The sequence below is a fragment of the Chrysochloris asiatica genome, unplaced genomic scaffold (assembly GCF_000296735.1).
Source record: "Chrysochloris asiatica unplaced genomic scaffold, ChrAsi1.0 scaffold00245, whole genome shotgun sequence".
NCBI lineage: Eukaryota > Metazoa > Chordata > Mammalia > Afrosoricida > Chrysochloridae > Chrysochloris > Chrysochloris asiatica.
In genome coordinates, this window is record NW_006408763.1 from 2,948,973 (window position 1) to 2,968,139 (window position 19,167).

The window sequence follows — 19,167 nt, forward strand, 5'->3', positions numbered from 1 at the left end:
GAACCATGGCAATGAGATGATATACGATGGAATGAATGTAAAACTAAAGTTCTCCCATGTAAACTATCATACAATTCACAATAAAACATTAAAAACAACAACAACAAGAAGAATGTGCTCTGGCCCTGAGGAAATAAGATTACCAATAGGACTTACACACAAGTGGTAAATCCTCTTTTCAAAAAAATGGAAAAGGAGAGTTCTCTAAACACCAAGCTTTTCATCCTATCAGGACAGCTTTTCTTATACCAAAATAAACTAATTTTTTTTTTTTTTTAAATTAAAAAGGCCTTTTCTCTTCAGTAACTTCAAAACTAATTCAATTTGGATATGTGGAAAATGCTAGAATTTGTTACTGATGTTATGCCAGTTAATAATGTTCTATCAAAAATTTAAAAAATAGTATCAATGAGGAAGAGAAAAAGAAGGATAGAAATAAAATTGAAAGAAGTGGACACAATCTACAATTCTAGGACTCCAATTTTATAGTTCACGGCAATTTTGCCATCGGCCGTGTGTTCACACAGCAGCCTCCTAAAGCAAGCCACAGACATCAATATCCTTCCTATTCTCAGATCATGAAGGAGCTCTGGTAGCGTAGTGGTTGAGTCAGGCTGCTAATCTTAAGGTCAGCAGCTCAAAACTACCAGAGGTTCCACGGAAGAAAGATGAGGCTTTCTGCTCCCATAAAGATTTACAGCCTTGGAAACCCTATACAGAGTCACTATGACTCTGAACTGACTCCACCGCCCACCACCATCTCAGATTACGAGGTTTTTGTGGAGTCAGAGCTGGTAGGGCAGGGAAGGCTGCTGTCCCCATTTAAGAAGCTTTAGAGGTCTGCATCTGGCATTTCTAGTTTTCCTGATCCTCTCTTGGGTCCATAATCACTCACTTCTCACTGCTACAACAGTGACTACCTAGTCCTGGTGAGGCGCTGTGGGCTAATGTGCCAGACTGCAAAGCCATCTGAACTGCAAGGTCAGCAGTTCAAGTTCACCAGTTGCTCCGCAGAAACTCTATACAGGGTCACTATGGGTTGGAACCAACTCGACGGCACTTCACACCAACATTCACATCATTGTACTATATCTAGATAGTTTCTGGATTGAATAAAGCTCCTGGTTAAACTTTCATGCAAAGTCGAGATGTATGAATCGAGCTAGGAGGAATTCTGATGTTTATATTTAGGGTTTAGAAGTTTTCCCTGTCTCATCTCTTCTTAGTGCTTGTGCATATGACTAGTGAAACAGTAGCCCACCTACATGGGCTGTTCCAATTGCAAAAAAAGTGTCTTCAACCCATGAACTCCAGAACAATGAGGACAGAAGCATCTAAAGGCAGTAGGCATTCTTCGTAACCTCCAAGAGGATAGACAGAGGCTATGGTATAGGGTGAGTGTCATTGGAGGCTCTAAAGAGGAGGAGTTTTTTCCCAGTACTTTCCCAGGCCTCATCAGGTATAAGCACTGTTCTTTAGAATTTTTTCTTTATCGATCACCAGTTATGTCTGATTTATGTTCAAAATGAAAGTAGTACAGAAAGCTCTCCTCTTAAGAGTCTCCAAACCTCCTTCCTATATGAGGCACCACAAGTCTATATTTTCACTTTACAAAAGTTTAGTGAACCATGTGTACGTCTCCACATGAATATGGGTTACATGTATGTATGTATGTATGTACGCAGAGAAAGTGGTGATAAGGGTCTGTCTAAACACTTTGTTGTTGTTGTTGTTATGTGCTGTCGAGTCGGCTCCGACCCATAGCGACCCTGTACAGGGTTTCCGAGGGGACGCCATGTTAATGTGAATGGCCATGCAACATGAGCTAAGTGAATATGGTTCACTCCAGCCATGGACACAACACAAAGCACCCAGCAAGTAACAACCATCACAAACACTTGAGCATGACACAGAAGGCAGAATCTAAGGAAAATGGCAGGCAAACTTCTGGTAAAAGATCAGGCTCTTTCAAATGGTAAACCTCTACCAATTTCCAAAAGCCAGAAACATGAAGGTTTGACAAAAATGAAACATGTGAGGAGGAAAAACAGAAATGGAAAACCGTCAAGAAAAAAAAAACAAAACAACTTTGGTGTTTTTTTTTTTGTACTGTCCCCCAAAATCAAACTTACTTTTTTGCTTTATTTCAATTTTTTCCCCCTTTTTCTTTGTCTTTACATCCTTAAAAAACATCAAATATAAGCAAACCACATTTACACATTTTAATATGATTTTGTTGGGCAATTTGGTGGAGAAGACAATTTCAATGCTAAAATTTAAAAGCCCAAATTCAAGTTGCAATTTCTCTGCTTTCTAGACTTCTTGACCATTATCTCTAAAATGGGGATAAAATCAGTATCTCACAGGACTCCTACATCAATGAAATGACAAATTTACTATCATGATGTTCTATCAAACTCACAAAGTGTCTTTCAACCTGCAAAGGGCATCTCAAGTGTTTTCATCCCAAACATTTTGCTTAAAATCAAAAGGCACAAACAATCTTTACGACACTTGGACTTCATATCAGTTGAGGAATAGCCCATCTCATTACGTTGTTGTTATGTGCCGTGGAGTCAGTTCTGACTCACAGTGACCCTGTAAAGGTTTCCAAGACTATAAATCTTTACAGGAGCAGAAAACCTCATCTTTCACCCACAGAGTGCTGACCTTATGGTAAGCAGCCCATCATGTAACTCACCATGTAAGCAGTGCCCCTATGTCTCATGGGAAAATCTTAGGGTCTAGAACTCCCCCAACAAAAATCAAAAATGTTGATATACATCAATTAAAAAGCAAATTTAAAACCAGCAGAGAATGTGCCCATTTATGCTGTTGTGTGCCATTCACTCAGTTATGACTCAAGAGAGACCCAGTATAGAATTTCTGAGAGCAACTTACAGGTTTGAACTGCCAACCATGCAGTTAGCAGTCCACAGCTTATCCGACAGTGCCACACCAGGACTCGTGCCCAAATACTGTTGTTGTTAAGTGTACTGAGTCAGTTTCAACTCATGGAGACCCTGTATTAGGTTTCTGAGGAGCAGCTGGTGGGTTTAAACCGTCAACCTTGTGGTTTGTAGTCCAGCGTTTACCCTACAGTGCCACACCAGGAGTCCCGTGCCTAAGGATAGTGGCTGTAATATTAATCCTGATAGCCCAAATTAAATACTGAACAGGAGATAAAAGAAAAGATAGTAGAGAAAAATGTGGCTGGGATGTCCTAAAGAAGGAGGGAAGGTTGGGATAAGGAAAATGACAGGAAAACACACAAACCTTGAGCATTAATTAGGGTTTCTGAGTCTGAAAACTATTTCTTTAAATAAATATTATTACTGCTGTTGTGTACCTGGCATTTCAAACTAGGCTAACTATTGTGCAGTATTGTTGTTGTTGTCAGGTGCCATCGAGTCGGAACCGACTCATAGCGACCCCATGCACAGCAGAATGAAACAATGTCCGATCCTGGGCCAACCTCACTACCGCCGCCACACTTGAGTCCATCAATGATGCCACCTGGCCAATCCATCTCGTTAGGGGTCTTCCTCTTTTTCTCTGACCCTCCACCTTACCCAGCATGACATCCTTCTCCAGCGACTGTTTCCTCCAGACAATGTGTCCAAAGTAGAAGAGAAGAAGCCTAGCCATCTTGGCCTCCAAGGAGCACTCTGGTTGCACTTCTTCCAAAACAGATCTATTGGTTCTTTTGGCAGTCCATGGCACTTTCAGTATTCTCCTCCAACACCACAACTCAAAGGCATCAATTCTTCTACGATCTTCCTTATTCACTGTCCAGCTTTCGCATCCATATGAGGTTATTGAAAATACCATGGCTTGGGTCAGGCGCACCTTAGTCCTCAAGCTGACATCTCTGCTCTTCAATACTTTAAAAAGTTCCTGTGCAGCAGATTTGCCCAATGCAATACATCGTCTGATCTCTTGACCGCTGCTTCCGCGAGTGTTGATAGTTGATCCAAGAAGAATGAAGTCCTTAACAACCTCAATCTCTTCTCCATTGAGAAGAATGCTGTTTATTGGTCCAGTGGTGAGGATTTTTGTTTTCTTTACATTGAGTTGTAATCCATACGGAAGGCTGTGCTCTTTGATCTTCATCTGTAAATACTTTAAGTCCTCTTCACTTTCAGCAAGCAAGGTTGTATCATCTGCATATCTCAGGTTGTTAATAAGTCTTCCTCCAATCCTGACGCCACGTTTTCCTTCATAGAACCCAGCTTCTCGTACTATTTGCTCAGCATACATATTGAACAAAAATGGTGAAAGAACACAACCCTGTTGCACACCTTTCCGAATTTTAAAACATTCAGTGTTCCCATGCTCTGTTCGAACAACTGCCTCTTGGTCCAGGTAAAGATTTCTCAGAAGTGCAATTAATTGTTCTGGAATACTCATACTTCTCAATGTTGTCTATAGCTTATCATGATCCACACAATCAAAAGCCTTCGCATAGTCAATAAAGCACAGGTAAACATCCTTCTGATAGTCTCTGCTTTCAGCCAAGATCCATCGGACATCAGCAATGATATCTCTCGTTCCATGGCCTCTTCTGAATCCAGCTTGAACCTCTGGAAATTCTCTGTCAATGTATGATTGTAGCCATTTCTGTATTACTTTGAGCAGTATTAGTTATTCGAATTTTTCAAGACACTTTCCTATGTATCCTTTCAACTGCATCTCACCATTCTCAATGGAACAGTTTAATACCTTTCAAATTAAAGGAATAAGTTGGAGTGGTAGCAGTATGTGGCACAATGTGAGAGAGAAAGAACCGACACTAAAGTTAACTAGTATACCAAGTCCCAATTCTGAGTTTTTATCTGGTTTAGACAGGAATTCTGAAATGTTTAAGGCACAATACTTGGGCCAGTTTAAGAAGCAATACTTACAGGAAATTAATTTTAAGAGGTGTTAATGACTTCACAGAGCTACACACACACATGAAGTGCTGGTAAAATACACTGTTCAGCTCCCAAGACCTAAAAATGTTATCTGCCTTTTTTGAGCAACAACTCTGAATGTTAACCTCTCTGTTAGGTAGTTTTTACATGTATTATCACATTTAATCCCATGATAACTCTGTATTACAATGATTTTTATTATTATCACTGCACAGATGCAAATACACTAGCTTGGAAAGGTCAAGTAATCCACCCGGCTAGTTAGGACATTGTGGTCCAGGATCCCCAAACTTACTCTCTTTATACTAGGCCAAATACCAAGAATATAGAATATAAGGAAGAGTGGTATGCATTTCTATGTGAAAGGAAATAAGAGACTTAGTTCCCTTCTGGAGGATAGTTTTCATTTACTGCAAGAGCTATTTTTACATTACTGAATTTCATCTTTTCAAAAGGAACAAGAGATAACAATAGAGAAAACTAAACACAGTAGGACATGAGAAGGAGGGGCGAATCTCTCAGTAATAAACACTTGGCTAATTCTGCTAACAAAAAGAGTGGTTCCAGTTTTGCCTCCATTAATAATCACCAAATTCCTAGTGTGACTCAGGTCTGTTCCCACGGCAACATGTACATTTCTGTCCTGTATGTCATTTCTGATGGAACAGTTAGAAAGTCATTAATGAGGAAACAAGGATCAATACCAGACTCACGTATGACTCAGTATATCAAGGGTGGCTTTGCAGGCAGGGAGGCAGTTCCTCTAAGGAAATGCCTATTTTTACTGGTCTCCTCCTTTAAATCATTTTAATGAGTTTCCCTTCTCCTCCACACCAGGGTCTGTGTTCCTGTGTTTTGCAGGCGCTTTCCTGTTTGTTTCCCTTTCCAAGGTCCTGTTATAGTCTCTTTTCAGTCCCAAATCCAATCTCACACCCCAGTCCCAGGCCTCGATCCATTGAACTGTATAGTGGAATATCTAATGTCTCTTCTAGCCATAGTCTGTAACTCCCACTGAACAATGTTTTGCCCTGCTGGGTCTGGGTAAGAGAAGGTGGGAGAAGATACTGATTGAATGACATGATTCAACTAAGGATGTTAAAAGAGCTCATTGTAATTGTAAAAACTTGCAACTCTAGCATGGGGATAAAGTGAACCATCTCAGAAGCAGGTGAGGCTAGGAAGATCTCACTATCATCAAAGTAGTGCCAGGAGCGGTGCGCCTGTCATTTGGACCCCAAGATCCCTATACATATTGAACTTCCTTGACCTAGGGACAGAAAGCTGAGACATCAGAGGAGTGGCATAAGAACAAAAGCAGCAGAACCAAGAGTCAGAGGTATGAGACAAAGTGGTGGCCTTTGTAGAGCTGAGTGATTTTGGGCAGGAGGCTTGCTTGTAGAGTAGGGTGCCTCCAGGCACTTTATTAGGGGAGCTAGGTTTGCTAACCCACAGAGCTAGAGCTGAGTGCCTTCAGGCTAAGAGGCATAGTGGTATGAATTGTGGTCACTTAGCAGCAGCCCTAAAAGAGCTTTGTTACACTGGCCAGGCAGAGCTGAGGACAGGCTATCCTGATTGGACAAATTGCTCTGGAACATTTCTGATCCTGAAATGTAATGTTAACTTTCCTAATAAACCTCATACTCATGAGTATTGTCTCCGAATTCTGTGTGGTCACTGCAATGATTTATTGAGCACAGCTGTGGAGGAGGTTTGTTGTTAATTTTCATACATATACTTTTTGATTCCAAAGGAAGAATGGGAATAATGAACTAAATAACCACCTCTAGGCCTGACAACATGATCCCAGTTACTTATTAAAGCGGCTAAACCAAGTTCTACCCTTTGGGGAAATTCACTCTAGAGGAGGCACCAGGAAGCTAGATAGATGGTCTCTGCCCCAATGGCCCACCGTAGTCTGAGCTTGGACCAGTTATACTCTGCAAGCATCAGGATTCCAAAACTACAGAATGATTACAATGATTTTTTATCAGAGTCAAGATGGAGAAAAGACTGAAGTTGTCAAGGATTTCACTTTACATGAGTCCACAATAAACCTTCAAGGAAACAGCAATAATAAAAAAAAAAAATTTAAATAACATATTGCACTGTACAAGAGACCTCGTTTAAGGGGTAAGTGGTGGATCTTAACAGTCCTGAAACAGAGGACCCAGGGATTAAGGGAGGGCGAAGGGGATGTGTGCCAGCGGCCAGGGTGTGCCCTTCAGCTGTTTGAATGATTGTATATTCCTAAGTGTTTTGGTGCACATCCAAAAAAAAAACACCCTCCCCCACCAAAAAAAAAAAAAAAAAAACCAGAGAATAGAAGCAAATACTGCGGAATGATGAAGCATGCAGGGCATTGTAATCATTGCAATGAAATGAACTGATATTCCCCCATGTAAACTATCACTCAGTTCACAATAAAAACTTACAAAAAAACCCCACCTTTTTAAAGTGTTAAAGAGCTAAGATGTCACTTTGAGGACTAAGTGCACCTGGCCCAAGCCATGGTATTTCCAATCAGTTCATATGCATGTGAAAGCTAGGCAATGAATAAGAAAGACTGCAGAAGAACTGATGCATTTGAGTTATGGTGTTGGAGAAATATACTGAATATACCATGGGCTGCCAGAAGGAACAAATAAATCTGTCTTGGAACAAGTACTGCCAGAATGTTCCTTAGAAGTGAGGACAGAGAGACTTCATCTCTCGCACTTTGAATATGTCAGGAGGGACCAGTCCCTGAAGAAGGACATCATGCTTGGTAAAGTGAAGGTCTTTTGAAAAAGAAGGGGACCCTTAACAAGATGGATTAGCACAGCGGCTGCAACGATGGATCTGAACAATTGCGAGGATGGCGTGACCAGGCCATGTTTCATTCTGTTGTGCACAGGGTCCCTAGGGGTTGGAACTGATTCAAAGGCACCTAACATCAACAGAGATAGAAATACTCATGAGTCAGAACAGACTGGACAGCACGTAACAACAGAGATGGAAAAGCAAACAAATACTTCCTGAACAGATTTGGCTACTTCTTGAAAAGAAGAAAGAATTACATGAGGAGAGAGATATAAGGGAGGATTCCAGACACTGTTTTGGGAGGTCATTGGGAGTGTGGCCCCTCTCTTCCACCCCCTGTAACCCTGCTTCCTTTGATCTTTTCCACAGGTGTCCAAAACAGACTTGAAGCCACCTGGAAGGACAGGGTGGCCAGAGGGCATCCACCCCAGGAGTCTGCCACACCCCAGCAGCACTGCAGAGTCTCACCAGCCACTGATTTATTCTTTGAGTCTTGGTTACTTCTACAAAGTGAAAGGATTGAACTAGTGGCCATTAAGTCACTTCCAGCATTCCAATACCACCCATGACTGTGTTCTTGGGTAGAAGAGTCACTCTTGATCAAGTGAACAAGAAGTAGAGACAAGACACTGACTAGTATCAGGTCACCAGGGTAATGGGCATTGATTGGCTTATGGTTTTTGTCTCTTAATCAAAAAAGGGATTTTTGCTACTAAAAGACAAAAATGCCTCTACTTAATACAGGGGTAGGATAGAAAGATCTAGGTCCAAATTTTTCTTTGATACAATATATAACCAAATTAATTTCACAGGAAATCCCCAATCTCCTCCCTACACATCAAACTTTGAACATTCAGAGGAGTATTTGTGAGTTTTACCCAATTAACATGAATCATTAACTATGTTCCATGAATTCCTTCCTCAAAGAACATTTTCTGTTTAGTAGGGTCCAGGAGGGGAAGGAGAAAACCAAGAGATAGGAAGGCAAGTTGGTACCCAAGTTACAGCACTAGTAACTAGAAATCCTAGCCTTGGGCAAGTCACTGGCAGAGCTGCCTGTGTTGTCCATAACAAGTTGTTCATTTCATTAGACTGTGAAGACTAAATGAGATCTTGTGTATGTGTGTACTCTGTAAACACCAGCAGACATACATTACAGGAGCACCTCTCCCCAAAACATATTCTCCGCTTTAGCAGCAGGCTTTCCCAATACCAGTCCCTCATTCCTATCCCCAAAAGCTCTCTTCACCTAAATCCTAATTCTGAGTTTATATACAAACTCTTCCTCACAGGTGATGCCCTACCCCAATAATCTCTGGCTAGTCACATCTGACCCTCTCCTCCTGAACGCAGGTGGAACTTCACCCCAGTACTAAGGCTTCCTGAAACCCCATCCAGAGTGTGCTTCCTTCCTCTCAACTCTCCGGCTTTGGCATTCATTCCGTATTTTATCACATGGCATCTATTAGCAACAACAACAACCTATTACTATTACCTTACTTTTTACACTTGTGGAAGTCGACCCCAATTTAAGAGGGGAATTCTGAGGCTGGTTGTTTATAACAAAAATAAATTCTCCTATATAATGGCTAGGTCCCGTGGCCCACCCACAAACCCTGTTTTCAACAACAATAACCTTCATGGTTCTCTTAACAAAGGCTTTATGAAGAGCGTGCTCAGAGCAGTTCAATGTAGGATTTAAGGCTTAATAAACCTCATGGTAAATTTAACTTCTCCACCTAGCTTAGCCTGTTTTGGAATTAAGAGAGGCAAACCTACACAACAAAACTTTCTTTTCTGGCTTTGTCTTTTATAAATTAATTACCATAGTAAGAAGACAGAATCCCAGGAAACAACAAGCAAGCAGTGATATAATTGGAAATGTCTAGGGTGAGGGAAGGTCAGAGGCTCAGGCTCATCCAGCAGAAACAGGCAGAAAACTGGTCATCTCTGTGAGAATCGTTCTTTACTGTGTGGCCCGGAAGGGGCTGGCGGCTGACACAGACAAGCTTCTAGCCTGGGTGATGATCTGTGGGTTCAACTTCCTTACTTAACAAAGTCTGGGCCTGGTGCTTTCACACCAGAGGTCTTACTCCCTCCAAATGTGCGCTGACAACAAATGTTCACCCTGCAGTCAAGTCCTACTCTGGTCCTGTGATCTGGGTCCAATTAAATGGTGACCGACACAGGTTCTATGTCTACGCATTGCGACCTGGTAAGAGTTCTGTTGTGGCACTGTAGGATCAACACTGAACTGCTAACTGCAAGGTGGGAGGTTCAAACCCAAGAGTCACTCCTCAGATACCCTATATATAGGGTCACTACGAATCAGAACCAACTCAACAACAATATGCTGTTACAGAAAACGGTCTCAACTTAGTAAGGAATTTTACAACGAGACCTTTATGAAGAGTTACCAGGAGCCCTGGGGACTTGGTAGGTTAACCACTAAGCGGTTCAAACCTGCCAGTCACTCGTGGGAGGCAGAGGGACTTGTCTCTCCTGTAAAGATTCACAGTGCCAGAAACCCTAAGGAGTTCTACCCTACCCGATGGGGTCACTATGAGTGGGAATAGACTCAGTGGCAGTGTACAGTTTATGTTACAGACGGTAGTGATTTCAGGAAAAAGACACTGGAAAGGAATAGTTTTCTTTCTTATCAGTCCAATCCCGAGCAGCAGCAATCTCTTGGCTCTGCCCACACAGTCTGCTTGTTGCTCCATCATCGAACTGATAGATGTGAGGCAGGAGGAGAGGCACTTGCAGACACAATTCCGCCCACGCCAGAACCGACGATGGGACCTTCTGCCTCTGAGATTTCCCAGTAGATCAAAATCAAGTTCCTTGATAACCCAAGTAAGTGTCTACCTAAAACCTGCTCAAACATAAATCAAATTTCATGGAGCCAAAGTTCAGGGTGTAGTGGACGTAGAATTGTCCAGATCATTCCATTAACATTCCTTGGATTTCACACAAATTTCCTTCTCTGTTAAACCAGAGGGATGAACTGGCTCTAAGTATCAATTAATGAAGAAAATGTGGCACAGGCTAGTCCCTCAAACAGTATCTATGACCTACTGCCAAACTGGTAGTAAGTACTGGGGCAAAAACGTTGACAGAGAAAACGGGTTCCAGGTAGGGTGCAAATGTTAAGATTACCCAGGGTTTTGGATAACTGGCACAGATAGCCAGCACTGATGGACTGCTTTCAGTCCAGATGACACACTTTCAGCTGTGGATATGCGCCCAGCCCAGGTCTGGAAGCTCTACCCACCTCATTCCGTGATCTGAAAATGCAAGGATCCTTTGGACAGCCCCTCATGGAGAAGGTCAACCTTTACAGCCAAAGGTGGAGTGTGGTTTGGGTCTCTTCCAGAAAGTTCCATGAACTAAATCCATAATGGGGTCAAAGACACTAAAAAGCTCCAGTACCGATGAAGAAAGAGCTTCACCTCACTCTCCCTACCACATCCCTATTTCTAGAAGAAGAATAAGACGACCTGACCTACAATCAGGAACGGCTCTGAGAAATATAAAGAGTTAAAGCACTTGAGGTTTTACAAAGTGCTGTGTTACTATAAAAATGAAATTTCTGACACTCATTGCCTAAAAGGTTGGAGATGGTGGCCATCTTACCTAATCTCCATTCCTGCCCTCTTAGGTCTCTGGGTCACAGCAAAAATGCTTACGGCTAGCAGTAAACTAAAGAGCTCTCGAAGCACAGTGGTTTACCAGTTGGGCTGCTGACTTCAAGATCAGCAGTTCGAAACTATCAGTTGTTCCGAAGGAGAAAGATGAGGCTTTCTGTGTACAGAGATTTACAACCTCGGAAACCCTATGCAGGGGAACTATAAGTCCAAACTGACTCCAGGGCACACCACCTCTATCACCACCACCAGCAGTAAACTCAAGTGTGCAAGGTGTTCACACACAACTAAGAACTACACTTTGTGGGTTGTTTTCTCCTACCATCATATTTTTGTTACCCTGTTCAAAATCAATGGCAATTGGCCTGATCTCTCCTATTATGTGGGCATTATCAAGGACACAATATTCTTGGCATAAAAGAAATATGGGTCTTCAGAGAAGTGAACAATTTATTTCCTAAACCCTAGAAAGATTGGATCTTACTGGAACAAAAATAGATGTTCAAACTAATTTCTATCCCCGTGACCTTTAATGATTTTTTCAAGCCACTTTAAAAACATCATTCCCCCAAAATCAATAAACAATCATACTAGGTTAAATATTGGGGGTGAGGGGAAGGGAGGTTGAGAGGTCAGGAAAAAGTCTGGTTACAAAAATAACATTTAAAGCTGCCTATCACAGTAATTCTGGCCTAGGCTCTCAAATTAGATTCCATTTAGAAAACAAATCAACTTGCAGTAAATGAGTGGCCTGCCCACCCTCAATGCGTAAACCCACCTCCCCACAGCCACAACCTTCACACAGCTAGTATATTTTCAGCAGGCACCATCTATAAGTAGTTGTTGGCCTAGTTTGATCCACACACACTCACAGAAAACGAGGAAACAAGACCTACACAGTCAGGGAACAAAGAGCAAGGACGAAGCACGCTGCAGGTAAGAAGGGGCTCCACGACCCTTTAGAGGAGCCTGTCCCTGAGCAGAGGGGCAAGGAGACAAAACCAATGTCCATGATGAGTCAGGATGGAAGTGGCAATTCTCTCTTGAGTTAATGATAGGGCATGGTACAACCTCAATCCCTCGCCTGCGGTCAGAGGTGTGTGGGTCCCTCTGCATAAAGATCCATTGCGGCTGTCAAGTTACAGGGTGGAGAGCAAGTTAAAAATACAGCTTTCCGGCAGCTCTGCCAGTCACCAGCATCATATTTTCCTGGTGATGTCACTACAGATGTGGGACTTTCTATCCCTGGGCGTCAGCTTTTGGCTCAGCTGCACCACCACCTACGTAACTGTAAAGTATTCTGATAGAAGACAGCATCCATTTTGAAACCAAGGTTGAGACAAAACCTGTTGGGTCAGTTACGGTGGCTGCTTCAAGCGTTTTGGGTTTAAGTGCACAAACAGAAGTTCTATCAGAGTGCCGCAGAAGCTCTGGGAAACAGCAGAGATGAGATTTTCACCGCAGGCTGGCAATGCACACTGCCAGAAAATGCATGGTGAGTTCATCAGAAGCTTTGTTCCCAAGGAGATGGCAAAACACCAGCCTCTCCCTTCATCAAGCAAGCAATGCAAGGAAGAAAACAGTGAAATCACTGACAACTGAATTCACGTCTTGTCACCAAAAATGACACTCTCAGATTTTCCAGAGAATCAATAAAACACGTATTTAGAAATCATTCTATGATCTCATGGGGTACAGGTTTATCTTAGAGCCAGCCTTCAAGCCTGGCCTTTCAATTTCCAACCCTTGCCCTGTTGAACAGGGGACATCAGCCAGTATCTTTCTCTGGCCTAAGGTAGTAACCTCGCCAATTACCACAATGAGGACTCACATCCCTCTGGACTTGGAAGGTTGCCCTGCCGCTTTCCCCAAAGCCCTCCTCCCACTTAGCCAGATTCTCCTCCCCTAACCTGCTATTGTTATTAAGTGCCATGGAGTCAATTCCCATCACAGAGACTCATAGCAACCCTGTGTAGGGTTTCCAAGGAGCAGCTAGTGGGTTTGAACTGCCGAACTTGTGGTCTGCAGTCCAGTGCTGATCCTATAGCACCACACCAGGAGTTTGTTCTGACTTACAGTATCAACCGTAAACTGAGACTGCAACAGACCAGTCCACAACTTGACTCCAAGTTATCTTTTCCCACCCACAGTATAAGATTCTTCCTAACATTCCCACTTACCAGTCTCTCTCCGGAGAGGACCTCCAGTAGCTTGATGAGCATCCGCCCATCCCGCAGGTCAGTGTAGAGGTCTGTGATCCGGCAGGACACTCGGGCCAGGTGGGAATTGACCCACTTGGTAAAGGTCTTCTTCTGCACAGCTTCACGCTCATCTGTAAGCAGAGGAGAGCTCTTTTTATTGCCAACCAAGGCAAAGGGCAGTAACAGGTATGTGTCCAGCCAGATGGTGAACAGCAAAACTAAACTCTAGTGAAACCTCTACTTAGCATGGCTTAGCCATGGTCATCGCTTTGAACATTCAGAGACTGTACCACCCACTGAGCATAATGCCAGCAATGTATCCTTCGCTCCCTTTCATTTCACTTTCTCCCACCTATGATGAAGAGGCAACAGGACACAGGACATCAGTATAGGGTGCTTTGGAGTCTTAGGCACTGTAATATTTGCCTGGTGAAGTTTTGCAAGTAGTTGCTGTCATTATTGTTCTCCCATAGGAATGTGGAGGGAGCATACAGATGTGAATGAATGGAGGGTGAAGAAGCTCAGGAGACAGAAAGAGACTGCTGATCTCAGGTACAAAGGATTAGGCATTAAAATACACCTGATAGGATAAATTCACTCATGACCTTGATCTGCTATGGCCCTTTCACCTGCTCAGTCATGTGCTCTGTGTACTGTGCACAGCAGAGAGCATGGAAGAAGAGGGCAGGGTTTCACAAAGACTCAATCGGCCTATTAAATAAGTAGACAAGTATATATTCTCCAAATTCTACCATCCTTTGTAAAGGCAAATGCTGGTTTATGGTCCAAAGTGTGGTGAACGCATATTAAAGTCAAGTTTTTCAAGCCTCAGATAATCAAGTAATCAATTCGAAACATAAAACTAGACAGATCTGCCCAGAACTAGCCCTTCTCACCCCGTACAAATAGGCTTCCAATCTTCTTGCCTTTGCACAGTGTTCTCAAGGCAGGCTGTTGAAGATCCTCAACTGAGTTCCTTAATTCTGCTCTCTGCACAGACACCCTCCTGTCAGTTACTCGTTCCCCTTCTAGTTCCTTCAGCCTGAATCTATGTCAATATAATCCAAGACATACTCCCTCCCAGTGCAAACTCAAACCTAGAAGGACATTTACTCATGAATCTCTACACAAAAGAGAAGTTGTTGTTGTTGCTTTAAGTGCCACTGAGTCAGTTCCAACTCAGTGACCAGTGCAGGGCTTCTAAGGAGTGGCCTTTAAGTTTGAACCACCATCCTTGTGGTTAGTAGTCCAAGGTTTATTCTATAGTGCTACACCAGGCTCCCAAAAGTTATGCACCCCAACAATTTCTTCAGTATTTTAGAGTTACTTGATGACAGTGAAAGTCACCCTTGCTGACGGGGGCTTGTGTCTAGTGATGTGTGGGTACTGGATTCTCAAATTGGCCAGAGGGACAGCAAAACAACCAGCACCCTGGGGAGTTTGGACAGAAGACTCTCCTAAGGCCTCTGTCACCCTCACCACAGGGAGAGAGCAAGGGAGAGAGGCAGTGGATGATCTTTAACTTTTGCCAACCTGGCCGACAAAGCAGCCGGGCACCAGCTACGACACCCAGCCACCTGCTGTAGTGAGGAGCTTCCTCCCTCCAGCCTTTCCCTATGGGAATAGCCGGTTGAAAGGGAACAAAGGCCAAACCCAAACAGAAGTAAGGATCAACAAGGGCAGGATGGGCACAGAACACAGATTAGTGGCTGCCAGAAGCTGGGGGAGAGGGGACACTGGGAGAAACTGCTCAATGGCTGGATGGCTTCCTTCTGGGGGGATGAAAATGTTGGAACTAGATAGAGCTGGTAGCTGTGCAAACACTGTGAATGCACTAAATATCCCTGAACTTTACAGTAATTAAATTCATGTCAATTTCACCTCAAAAAAAAAAAAGGGGGGGATGGGGGGAGGCAGGATCAAGAAAACAAGGAAAAGTGGGGAGGGGCCTACTGTAGACTGAAAACGGAGCTGCTCTCACAACCTGAGGCTCGGTCACACAGGAAGCCCCCATGCATTATTCACCACGCTGTCATCACGAAGGACATTACTACTGTGATGCTGGCAGCTGTGCTTTTCAGCCTGAGGTTGGCTGTTCTAAAAAGGCAGGGCCAGGGCCAAACACACAGGCACATTAAGTTACTGATAGGAACAATTCACAGGTGGCCTCTGCCGTGGTACCTACAGCCTCTCCATTCAAATTGTACTTCAACTAGTCTCTATATTTTAAGTGATAACATTAGCTCCCTTTATGTGCTACATGGGAGTTAGGGAATGTCTTTAATAAAGCCTTTGATTTGAGTACTAGGCTATTAATAAAGGGGCTGGGACCCAAAGTCACTACCACACCCAGTCTATCAAGGGAAATGAGATGAAAGCGAAAGTCTGCATGGATTAAGCACTCCTGAATAAATAAGCATAAAGTATGTTTTTCAGTCAACTGTCACTCTTTTGGGGGCATTTCACATTAAAGACACAGGTGGGCTCCTTTCAGGTTTTGAATAGGGAGTTAATGAGTTCTTTTAGTAGGATACTCCAAAGATTTGCTTAAAAAAACGGTAAATGAACTCCCAACAACACCCTGTCCTAAGTGCTATATAGTCCAGTCACACCCTCTCCTCCCCATGAAGAGGTCATGCCTGCAGACTTCACAGGTGGGAGACAGGGAACCCAGGTGAGATCAACCAAACTCAGGATTAATGCAAAGAGTGTTCTCCAGGGCTGCCTTGGTGCTCAGAAAGCACAAGGAAGATAGGAGGAAGGAAGAAAAGTTTCCTCTCTTTGCAGCTTCAGGAGCAGGCCCCAGTGACATACGTGTGGTCTAAGTTCCTCAGGCTCACACCACTGCACTGCCAAAAGGCATGGAGGCTCCTGACCAGAGACCCAACCAAAACCAATACCCCATGACTCCAGGGGCAGGAAACAGGCTCAACAGACACACAAAAGCCCAGCCAGTTTAGCGTGTCCTCTTACAATGGAGCACTTGGTGAGCAACAAACACATCTGAAGCCAGAAGGAGGGAAAGGAAGGGGAAAAAATTTACCCAGTGGCTCAGTTGAGGATGAGGCTGCATGTCCTTGGAGACTTTGTCTTTTGTTCCACCCTTCCTGGGAAGGCACATGACATCAGTCCTGCATTTCCAACCCAAAGAGGCCTGGGACACTAGGCCAGATGCCTGAGGTCTTTGGCAGACAAGGCAAGACAATCCAGAGGCGTGATTCTAAGCCGCTGCCACTGAACTGTGAAGAGGTAGTGGGAGCAGCAGAAGATGGCCTAAGAGTCAGAGACCAACGTGGTGATAGAAAAAGGGAGACGATTCATGAGGTCTCTGGGTGATACAAACGTTAACGTACTTGGCTGTAAACCCTAAAGGTTGGAGATTCAAGTCAATCTGAGAGGCTTAAAGTCAGTCACTGATAATCTTACGGAGCATAACTCTAACTCTGACTGTCAACATATAGGGGCATCACAAGTAAGAACTGACTTTACAGCAACTGGTTGCAAGCTCCATATAATAGATGCTTATTTAGAAACAGAGGTTCTCAGCCAAAGAAAATTTTGTTCACAGGGCATATACAGCAATGTTGCAGATATTTCTGTTACATTGGAGCGCTGTTTGCATCTACCTGGTAAAGGGCAGAGACGTCACTAAACACCATACAATGACAGCACCTGTGCGCCACCCCTCCCCCCGCCCCACCAAAAAACTAACCAGTCCAAGAGGTCAATAGTGCCAAATAGGGAGCCATTCAGTGTCTGAGACTTGGAGACACTGAGTTGATAGGCCACTCTTGTATAATTTTCTTTGCCCACATCAAAGGCTTTTTGTTTTTTAAAGTTTTTACTGTGGGGTTTACATGGGAGACACCAGCTTTACACTCATCGTTTCACTGCAATGATTACAATCCCTTTCATGCATCATCAAATAACCAAAGGGTACATCCCATAGGTCCACCCCCTGGCTGCCAGCACATAGCCCTTCTCCCTCCCTGAGGCCAGTGTCCCCAGCCGCTCCATCTGTCCACATCATCTTTTCTGTCTCCATCCCTCGTGTTACTCCCTCTCTGGGTAGGGCCCGGCTCTTCTTTCTTCTCACTTGATGGTCCCAGGGACCTCCCCTCTCCTGGGCTGCAAAATCAATCTCTCCTCCTTTTGTCAAACAACATCTACCTCTGGATTTCCTAGCCTCACAGTCAGTCCTGATGGCAATTATTCACTATTGTACCACAAGAGTCTTATCCCCATTTCCTTTTGCCAGTCTGGTCCTGACAGATTGAAAATCTCTCAGTGGTGATTCTACCTTCCCCCATCCCATCTGTAACTAGGCTCCCTCTTGAAAGCTTGTAAGCCTTTCACTTCTTGCCTTTATAGGTGCCCCATTTTAGGTAGCCAATGTCTAAGTTGCCCATCCCTGTCAACCCTGTGTACCGAGGAGGTGGGTGTGATCCTGGCTGTGAAGATTTGTTCCCTTTTTTGAGCTACTAAATCCATAAGTATAAGTAAAGTTCATCAAATTGTAGCAGATTACTCTTTTTTTCCTCTCTCTCTCTTTTTTCTTCTTATAATTGAGTTCTGATCATCCAGCCATCGAAGCCAGGTCAACTGGGTGTTCTTGTGCATCTCCCCTCACTTCATATCAGCTGGATGCTTCACTCTCTGCTCTAGTCCTCTGTGGCCATGTCACTGCCTCTGGGCCCAGGAGTCCCCGGGTCTTGTCATACTGCCGGCCATCTAGTTCTCTACCTGGGTTCACAGGGGTCTACTGAATGTGGTCGGACTTAGCTCACATCTTCACTGCTGTTTTTTCCCTTATGGGTGACTAACGTGGTCACCAGCCATACCACATGACTGCTCATGTAGTCCCCTTGAGTCTCAGTCTTGGAAGGAGGTTTGCTCTGAGGGGTCCTGATCACTTACCTTGATGGCTCTGGGGTGAACAGCTTACTTGTTCTTGTAGTAGTAACAAGAACAGACTGCTGTTATTGTTTCAGATTTTTCCTTCCGGTCTTTCTTTCACAAAGTATCTTCTGTTCTTCTAGCCACTTTAGGCTGGTCTACTTGTCCTTTCCAGTGGAAATTTCCTATCTCAGTCGGTTCTGGATTCCACCTATGGTCTTGTGTGGCTCCATCGGAAGCCTCTTTCATTGGACAACTTCGAGTCCCCTCTAAGGTATTCCAATCAGTTATACGTTGAAGACGGACTTACAAGCTTTCTGTAGTGATGTTTCTGGCTATTCCTTTCTCAGCCCCCATCAAGTGTCTATTTTACAATGGTAGGCAAGGGAAACCAAGATTCAAAAGACAGCCAAGCATCGTAACATTATTCCCCCCCTCTTTTACCCCTTGAAACCATGCCTCAATCCCTGTATCCTGGAGCCCTGTTGTTCCAAGGTTGTGCATACATCATCATTTACCTCTGTCCCACTCAAGTGTCTATTTTACAATATCAGGCAAGGGAAACTAATATTCATAAGGCAGTCAAGGATTTTAGTATTACTTACCCTCTTCAAGCTATACCTAGATCCCTGTATCCCAGAGCACTGTTGTTCCAAGGTTGAGTATGCATCACTATTTACCTCTGTCCCACTAGGCCATGCAAACCTG

General features: G+C 43.7%; 1 protein-coding gene across 2 annotated transcripts in view; it reads right to left on the reverse strand.

Annotated features, from left to right (window-relative positions):
• The window catches only part of SPTBN1 (spectrin, beta, non-erythrocytic 1), a 276,936-nt gene that overhangs the window by 73,360 nt on the left and 184,409 nt on the right, over positions 1–19,167 (reverse strand). For both annotated transcript variants that reach the window (XM_006873535.1, XM_006873536.1), the window contains one exon: positions 13,543–13,694. In XM_006873535.1, coding sequence (XP_006873597.1) covers positions 13,543–13,694 — 152 coding nt within the window. The remainder of the gene's footprint in view (positions 1–13,542; positions 13,695–19,167) is intronic.